The sequence below is a fragment of the Triticum dicoccoides genome, chromosome 1B, assembly GCF_002162155.2.
Source record: "Triticum dicoccoides isolate Atlit2015 ecotype Zavitan chromosome 1B, WEW_v2.0, whole genome shotgun sequence".
Lineage (NCBI taxonomy): Eukaryota > Viridiplantae > Streptophyta > Magnoliopsida > Poales > Poaceae > Triticum > Triticum dicoccoides.
In genome coordinates this window covers 12,493,875-12,503,026 of record NC_041381.1, presented here as the reverse complement: position 1 = coordinate 12,503,026, position 9,152 = coordinate 12,493,875, and the positions used below count along the sequence as shown (strand labels likewise).

At 45.3% G+C, this 9,152-nt stretch overlaps 1 protein-coding gene and 1 pseudogene across 1 annotated transcript; one reads left to right on the top strand and one right to left on the bottom strand.

The window, feature by feature from the left end:
- Positions 1-1,295: 1,295 nt before the first annotated feature.
- On the bottom strand, positions 1,296-5,547 carry LOC119299373 (annotated as a pseudogene).
- Positions 5,548-8,068: 2,521 nt separating this feature from the next.
- LOC119299362 (probable glutathione S-transferase GSTU6) lies at positions 8,069-9,070 on the top strand. Its single transcript, XM_037576600.1, has 2 exons — positions 8,069-8,445; positions 8,530-9,070. The coding sequence occupies exons 1-2, from the start codon at positions 8,122-8,124 to the stop codon at positions 8,902-8,904; spliced, it is 699 nt and encodes a 232-aa protein (XP_037432497.1). The 5' UTR covers positions 8,069-8,121; the 3' UTR covers positions 8,905-9,070.
- The last annotated feature ends 82 nt before the right edge of the window (positions 9,071-9,152 follow it).

Here is a 9,152-nt window from a genome sequence, read left to right as displayed (position 1 = left end):
TCTGCTTCTTCTCCGTCGCTGATCGCTGCACGCACCCTAGGTGATCGACGAAATGCCAGACCACGTATATTGTCCTGCTTATGCGCCTGTACTGTAGCACCAGCCAATCAGTTAGTACATAGAGTGGAGTTGAAATAAGAGACTGCATTTCAGCGCTGCAATGTTAATTATTAACCCCACTGTTTTGAAGGACAGCTGGTATAATCTCTATTATCGCATCCATAGAATGGAGATGAAATAAGGTTTGCATTTCAGCACTGCAATGTTAATTGATCCTATCGTTCTGAACAACAGCTGGGGGTTGCAGGGGTAGAGTTGACAGATTTGACTGACCTCAAAGCCTCAACAGCTGCCCATATGCTTTGAGTTGGCAGCTTGGGGATGCCAAGTAGTACCAGACTCTGGACCTGCATCTATAATTTTATCTGACTGAGCTACTCTGAATGTGCTTTGAACACACACTGTTTATTGATTGATTTGACTGTGCTCAAAGCCTCTAACTACTATCCGTATGCTTTCAATGTGCAAGGAAGCCGCCGGGCTGCTTGGGGGTGCCAGGTACTCCCAAATTGTGTATATATATTATTCGATCACCAAATTGTGGACTCCAAATTGCGAGCTCAGAGTCGAGTATACTACCAACACATTGAGTAACCAGCTTACTCCTCCAAGTCTGAATCATGGCGGAGGCTGCTGTCAGGCACCTCTGGTGGCCACGCTCGGCTCTGCGCTGGTGACAGAGGCAGCCACCTTCGGCTGGGCGCTGCTGTGCCAGGAAGCCGCCGCCCTGAGGGGCCTCTTCGGCAAGATCCGCGAGTCCAAGGCGTCTCTAATGAATTCATTTTCATAATATCTTATTGACATGAGTGCACTGTCGTCCTGAAGCAAAAAACGATGTTATTGAAGCCCTGGCCTTGACATATGGTGTCATCGATTTATCAACAAGGTACCACTTAAAACATCTTCAACGGTACCAGCTCTCACGGCAAGGCCACCTGTCCCACCTGGTTTCTCAAACTCATTTGTGGAGAAAAGGTTCAGTCCCTGTCATCCAACATTGTGCTTGAACCAAGGTGCACATCTTGACATTGTTTTAGGTATATACTCCCTCCGTCCCATAATATAAGAGTGTTTTTGACGCTAACGTTTCAAAAATGCTCTTATATTATGGGACGGAGGGAGTAGTTATATGTCAGCAAATGCAGGAAATTATCGTGTAAGCACCAACTCTGTAGTTTATACCATTAGCTGCTAACCAGTTTTATTAGAAAAAACAAGTTTAATCAGTAGTTACTTTCATCTTCCCTCTGACCAAAGTTCGCTGGTCTAAAAAGTTTAGTTACATCACTGCAGAACTCCTATATATTAGCATCAAAAGGATCACAGTGTAGTGAAGTATGGGATGGAATGCTGTCGACAGTTCTTACTCATTTCTCTAATGGATTTGCCCCCCCAATCTCTCATTGACATGAGCGCAACATAGCAAACTAGTGGACTTATCCCTAAGCCTGGGCAGTGCCTCCCTCCTTGGGGCGTCCCATATAGTGCTGGGGTTTCAAGTGTTGCTGCTGAATTTAACTGGGGTACCCAGAGAAGGAGTATATTCACTTTTGTTCGCAGGAATATATGTAGTGTTGCTGCTGAATTTTAAAAGACTTCTATTGTTATCCTGGTGTGAGAGCATGTCTTCACTATGCTCGTCAATCAGATCACTCAATTGATTATCTCGAGCCTTTCCTCGGAACAAATTGATGAGGTGAGAACTCTCCTCAGGCAGAGAATTATCAATATTTTTTCTCCCACTTATTAGCTCCATGACAACTACTCCAAAGCTGTAGACATCAACCTTTTCCGTAATTTGTGAGGTTAACCATTCAGGTGCCATATACCCAGGGGTGCCTCTCATCATCGTCATTACCTTGCTTTGATCCCTGTCTATTAGCTTAGATAGTCCAAAATCAGCCACTTTAGCATGAAGTTCTCATCTAGGAGAATATTTTGTGGTTTGATGTCCAAATGAGCTATCTTTCGCCTGCACTCCTCATGAAGATAGCATAGGCCTTTGGCAATATCCAGAATGATTCCACACCGCGTGTGCCAATCGAGTGGGGCATTGTTGTGGCGGTAATAGATCCATCTATCAAGTGACCCTCCCGACATATATTCGTACACAAGAAGCCTTTGGAATTTCTCTGTACAAAAGCCAATCAGCCTGACAAGATTGATGTGCTCTATGCTTCCAATGGTTTCAACCTCTGCCAAAAACTCTTTCTTTCCTTGTCTAGCACCTTCCAAACGTTTGACTGCAACTCTCTCTTCGCCTAATTTCCCTGCAAAAACTGACCCAAATCCACCTTCTCCAAGCTTTTTACTGAACCCTTCAGTGCATTCTCTCAGCTTGTCAAATGGAAACCTTGTTGGCATCCCTGGTAATTGATCAAACTGGAGGTCTTCATCATTTTCTTCATACTTTCTCCTCCTTAGCAGACAAACAGTGATAACAATGGCAATGAATATGATAGCAGTAACAAGTGCAAGGGCGATGCCAAGAATAACCTTCCTTTTGTTTGCAGCAGGATGAGAAGCAGCAGAAGAGGGGCTAGATTGCACCTTGAGGTAAGCAGATGAATTGAAAGAAGTCGTTTCAGGTTGTATTGATTGCAAGGAGAAGACCTTTGTCACCCACAGACAATCGCCCTTGGAATCATTGAGGCCATATCTGAAGATGACGGCCCTGCAGGAGCAGTTCTTCAAGCAAGCCTGCTTACAACTGTCGGCATTCGTTGCATTCTCAATGGTGTGGCTTTCATCAAAGTAAGAAACATTGGTAAGGGTCAAGAGCTGGTGGTGTTGCATTTCTTGGCAAGAAATTGGATTCTATGGTGCGCAGCCAAGTTTTGCCTTGCGGCCGTTCACCGCCTTGAAGTAATTTGTTGAACTTGAGTTATCCTCAAATGGACACGTGCACTGCCCAGCTGTGCATATGCCGTACTCTCCGCACACTGTTGGGAATGCACAATCACCAGACAATCTTTCTATCGTGGTTACATCAGACAACAAAGTGCATGTCGTTTCGGCCTGAGACCATTCATACAGCCTAAGGTGCCCATCAGACTCAAGCCTCATGTACTGGGTGGATTTAGCTGCTGGCAGGTAGATATTATACCTATATGGGTCGCTTGGCTGTTCTGGCTGCACAAGGAGATTGAGGATGCCGTTGACAAATGTTACCTTTGTTGGACCATTGCTTGTGTTCATCCGTTCTTCAAACGCAAAGTAGAGTTGTGATGGCATGGATTCAACATAACCATACAATCCTGTGTAACCATTAGATCCTCTAGGGAGAACTGTCATGTACAACTGATTCTCTGTCCAATTTGTGGCTGAAGTCTTAGCTACAAGCCTCATACCTTCTTGTAGTGACTGCCCAGGGAGCAACACATCACTAGGATGATCAAAAGACTGCCATACAGTTCCATTTCTGCGATCAAATAGCACCAGATTATAATCCTCGGTGATCACCATGCCTGCTTTTTTTTCGAAAAGGGGGGATTCCCCGGCCTCTGCATCAGAAAGATGCATACGGCCATCTTATTAACCAAATAAAGTAGTGCCAACATGGTTCCAAAGGTCTCCTAAAGTAATAAAAAAAGCACAGAAAGCTCACACAGAGCCAAAGAGGGCTAGAAACATCAACTAGCCAAGAAAAGACGCCACAACCGGCTGGCTAAAACTAGATAGGGATACTAAATGCCTATCCTATTACATGACCGCTATCCAAACCGGTTGAAGATATCCCGAGCTACCATCTCCCAGCGGAAGGACCCAGTAACCAAATGCTCCCTGGCCTCCGTCTGGGTGAGTAGCGACCACGAACGGATCAGTGCCGTAGTTCGGAATAAGACCTGCAAAAATTGTATACATGATATTCTGTTAAAAACCAAATCATTTCTGCAAGTCCAGATAGTCCACAGCAAAGCACAAACTCCAACCCGAATATGTCTCGCTAAGTCAGGCTCAATCCCATTAAGCCATGTCCCAAATAACACATTAACAGAATTCGGTGGATTGATATTAAAAGCAATGTGGACCGTCTGCCAAAGTACCTTGGCCAACGGGCAATAAAAAAAGAGGTGTTTGATAGTCTCAACCCGATCGCAGAAACTACACCTAGTAGGTCCTGTCCAATTACGCTTTATCAAGTTGTCCTTAGTTAAAATAACTTGTTATGGACAAACCACATAAACACTTTTATTTTCAAAGGAACTTTGACATCCCAAACATGCTTGGACGTAGGAATGGAGTTCGAATTAATAACATCAATATACATTGATTTAACCGTGAAAGCTCCAGACTTAGTCAATTTCCAGCGTAATTCATTTCGAGCGTAATTCATCGGGTTGTTGTGAAAGCTGGACTTCCATCAGTCTCCTAACTAGACGGAGCCATTCTTCCCAACGATTGCCTGCTAGCGTTCGTCGGAACTGAATATTAAGGGGGTAGATTGAAAGACCGATGCGACGAACACCTCACGTCGTTGAACAATGCGGTACAAAGACGGGTACTGGATGGCCAAGGGTGTCTCGCCGAGCCAAGTATCCTCCTAGAAACGTGTACTCGTGCCGTTTCCAATAACAAACTTCGTCCTATTAAACAAGGCCTGTTTGACTTTCATCAGGCCTTTCCAGAAGGGCGAGTCGGTCGGACTGACTGTAACCTGGGACAAAGTTTTTGTCTGGAGGTACTTGCTGCGAAGGATTTGAGCCCACATAGCATCATTCTCCGATGAGAGCTTCCACAGCCACTTGCTAAGAAGGCATTTATTCTTAACTTCTAGATTCTCGATACCTAGACCCCCTTGGTCTTTCGGTCTACAGATGATATCCCATTTAGCAAGCCGATATTTTATTTTAAGCTCATCACCCTGCCAAAAGAAACGCGATCGATAGAAGTCCAGTCTCTTCCTAACACCAACTGGGACCTCAAAGAATGATAGGAGAAACATTGGCATACTCGTGATCACCATGCCTGCTACGGACCGCCCCGAGCTGCCGCTGGACCATACGAGGCTACCATCATCATCTCGAAGCACCAAGTTACCATCATTGTTAAGCTCAACCGTGGCACCCTCCCTGACAGGGTGGGCCCGGTTAGCAGACCATACCACGTGCGGGCTCGCAGTTGTAAACGAGATGTGGAAAATGTAGACGGCAAAGAGGAACGCGTTGCACGGGAAGGCACAGAAGAAACCTGCACCGAAGGAGGGTCCGAAGATGTCTTGTGGCGAGCTGAAGACGATGGATCAGATGGCCGAACCACCATAGAAGGTTTGAAGAACGTGTGGCCCGGTGAAGGAGCTTTCGTTGTTGGTCCACGATGTTGAGAGCTTGGCTGTGGAATAGTTGGTGAAGTTCAACTGCGCCTCGGAGAGCAATTGTGCTGAAGCTGCTACTATGATGAAGAGGGGATTGGCAGGACCCATGGTTGCTGTTGGAGGCTGTAAGAAGATGAATCAGTTGGTCTATGGCTACGAGGAGCCGGGAACAAGGAGGGGGACGAGCTTGCTGAGGGGAAAGGTTGAACATGAAAGACGATTGCGTCCCTTGCAGAGGAGAAAGGTCCACTGTTCGGCTCTGCCGGCCCAAGTCAGTCATTTCGAGGTTAACTGCCGGCTGAAGCATATAGAATGCCAGTAGACGTCTGGCTCAAGTATATAGAATGTCCCTAATTTTGTTGCGAAGGCTTGCAAGTTCTACTTAGAGCAGCATCAGGGTTCACTAATTAAGGTTGTACATCTTATTTGGATCCAAATTTGCTCCAGATGGCAAGGTCTTGAAATCGTCGTTCTAGTCGTTTTTGTGACGTGACAATTTGAGTTAATAAAACACCCTTTATGGGGAAAAGGCCATTCTTTATCCTTATCAAGACGAAGTGGCAAGGACTACCGATCAGCAGTTACTTAAATAATTGAACAAGTTGCCATTTGGTGACCATAGACGGTTATGTTACCCTTGGAGTATGCAGGTGTCTCTGTGATGAGGATTTCCGACCACGATGTTCCAGTTTCTCAATACCATATTCCAGTTGCAACACAACGCCTCTCTTCCACATTAGGCTGTGTGAGATGAGTATTCCGCTCATCAGTTAGTGGTAGTTCCCGTTGCCTGCATACTTCCTTCAGCATGGTCAACTTTGTTCTTGAGAGCATGGCCATGTGCTGTTGGAAACTCAATCTGGAAACGATGTTGCTGTAAATTACAAAGATTATTCAGTTTCATGATGAAATTGGGGAGCCAAGCTATACTCCTGTTATCGATATTTTTGGTCTTATTTGTCACATCTGAGGCAGAATTAATTGCCTTTTAAGTGTTTCTTGATCCGAAGAAGGCTTGTGGCGAGCTGAGGACGATGGATCGGACGACTGAATCGTCATAGAAGAGGGTTTGAAGAACGCGTGGCCCGGTGAAGGAGCCTTCGTTGTTGGTCCACCATGTTGAGGTCCATGCCGGCAGCTGCTAGTATGATGAAGAGGAGACTGGTAGGACACATAGTTGTTGGAGGGATGAGCTTGCAGAGGAGGGAGATCGAAGCTGCTGGTAGTACTAATAAGACTGCCTGAAAGATGGGCTTGCCGGCATGGTGTTTACCACAAGTTCCCAACCATATCATTACCAGCCGCTGCTTCGGTGATATTTGCAACCGACTTTCTGAACCGTGCTCTCAATATCAGAAACTCCAAAAGGCCATTGTTCGGCTCTGCCCGCTGAAATCATCGTCGTAATTAATTTAGCAGCTGCCGGCCCAAGTATAATATACTCCTCCACCAACTTATCGACCAGACAACCAGGAGGTTCGTCAGTCCAATTAAGCAAGCTCTTATTACTATATAAAACACTAATTAGCTAGCACATATGCAGCCATATTGGCCTACTGGTGTCTCTAATCATAGCCCTTAATTTTATTTGTTCTAAACACCTGCAAGTACTATTTAGAGGAGCATTAGGGGATCACTAATTAAGGTTGTACATAAAAATTGGATTCAAATGTCTAGGCCTTGAAATTGTCACTATAGTCATTTTGATCATCCCGTAGGCAATTGTTTCATTAATACTCTCTACGCCCGGAATTACTTGATGCAAAAATAGATGTATTTAGATGTATAATAGTTTTAGATACATCCATGTTTATCCATTTCTGCAACAAGTAATTCGGGACCGAGGGAGTAGACAATGTCATGGACTTCCACTCACCAGTAATTTAACTAATGAACGAGTTGCCATTTGGCGCCCATACATGGCTGTGGTTCCTATGGCTGGTGGCGGAACACTTCCCTCTTGATGTGGGTTGGGGTTGCGGTTATGCTGGTGGAGGTATCTGCGTAATGAGAATTTCTAACAGCAACATTTCTAACATACAGATCTTTAGAAACCTGACGCACGAGGAGCAGAGGAACTTGTATGAGCAACTTGGGGAGATGTTAGGCAACTTATGCAAAGCTGATAAACTGTCAGCTTACATGATAGGGCCAACTAATTTAATTAGGTGCTTGATTCCCCAACTATACTTATATTTGTGTAAATCCCCTGCTACTGGGAAGGATGCACTAATTGGAGCATAAGTATTAGGCATTGGACCTGTTCAGACTAGCTAGTAGTATTATATAGCTCATGTCCTTATCTGATATCAATCTTAAAGTAATTAACGATGACTGACCGGCTGGGGAGTGGGGATGTCCACGACTCTGCTAGTCTCTTTACTTCCTAGCTTTCCTGTCTCGAGAAACTTGACATGAAAGTTAACTAATCCGCAAGCAAACGACCTTGACTAATGTTGCTACGCACTGAAGTCGTTGCTGTGGTGTTTCAATACATGGAGATAAAATAAGTGATCATGGTACATGTGTTAAAAATAGAGTAAGCAGCAAGTCTATTCAATGTTCGGATACTAAGTAATTGTGCAAAATAAGTATCCTTGACGTTAGCACATGCCTCATGGATGATGCATTGTTATTGCCTCCCATACCCTATATATATCACTCCTCGCTCAGCCAAGGAAGCAGGCAAAACATAGTAGTTAACACTGAAGTTCAAGTCATATCCATAGGTATCACGCAAGGGAGAAATGGCCGGCGAAGACGAGCTGAAGCTGCTGGGTACATGGGCGAGCCCATGGGTTTCCAGGGTGAAACTCGCGCTCCACCTCAAGGGCTTGAGCTACGAGTACGTGGAGCAGGACCTCGACAACAAGAGCGACCTCCTCCTCACGTCCAACCCGGTGCACAAGAAGGTGCCCGTGCTCATCCACAACGACAAGCCAATTTGTGAGTCGGTCGTCATTCTAGAGTACATCGATGAGGCCTACGACACTACAGGCCCCTCCCTCCTGCCCACTGACCCCTACGAACGTGCCATTGCTCGGTTCTGGGTAGACTACATTGACCAGAAGGTTTACTCTTATAGTGTTTTGTGTTGTTGATTTCACATTTATGTATGTGGTGAGCTGATTAACGTCGCTATTTGGTGCATGCAGCTAGTCATCCCGTGGAAAGTGGCGTTCACGGCCGACGAAGAGGAGGAGAAGACCGAGGGGATAAAGAAGATGTTGGCGGTGGTGCAGACGCTAGAGGAGGCTCTCAAGGAATGCTCCAAGGGAAAGCCCTTCTTTGGTGGTGATAGTGTTGGATACGTGGACATTGCACTGGGCGGTCTCTTGGCATTTTTGCAAGGAACTGAAGAGCTATGTGGTACCAAGCCCTTTGACATCGCCAACACTCCACTTTTGTTGGCGTGGGTGGAGCGCTTCACCGCGTTGGACGCCGCCAAGGTGGCCCTGCCAGACGTCACCAAGTTGGTTGAGTTTGCCAAGACGAAGCGGGCTCGGATGGCTTTGTCTATCAAGAAGTGAACTAAGCTATTACCCGAATGGTTCAGATTGGCGAATATTTATTAAGTTATGTTTTCTAAAACACATGTACTAGTATAGTTGCATATTATCTCTGTTGGTGTCTCTGTCAAACATTTCATGCATGGAATATTTTACTGAATAAAGAAGATTGAGTGATTTGTTATAATATCTTCTTTCTTGTTAATATCCTCCGACAATCAGGGTGAAAACCTTTGTCCACTTCGGCAAACACCAGGGTGGCGGTGTTT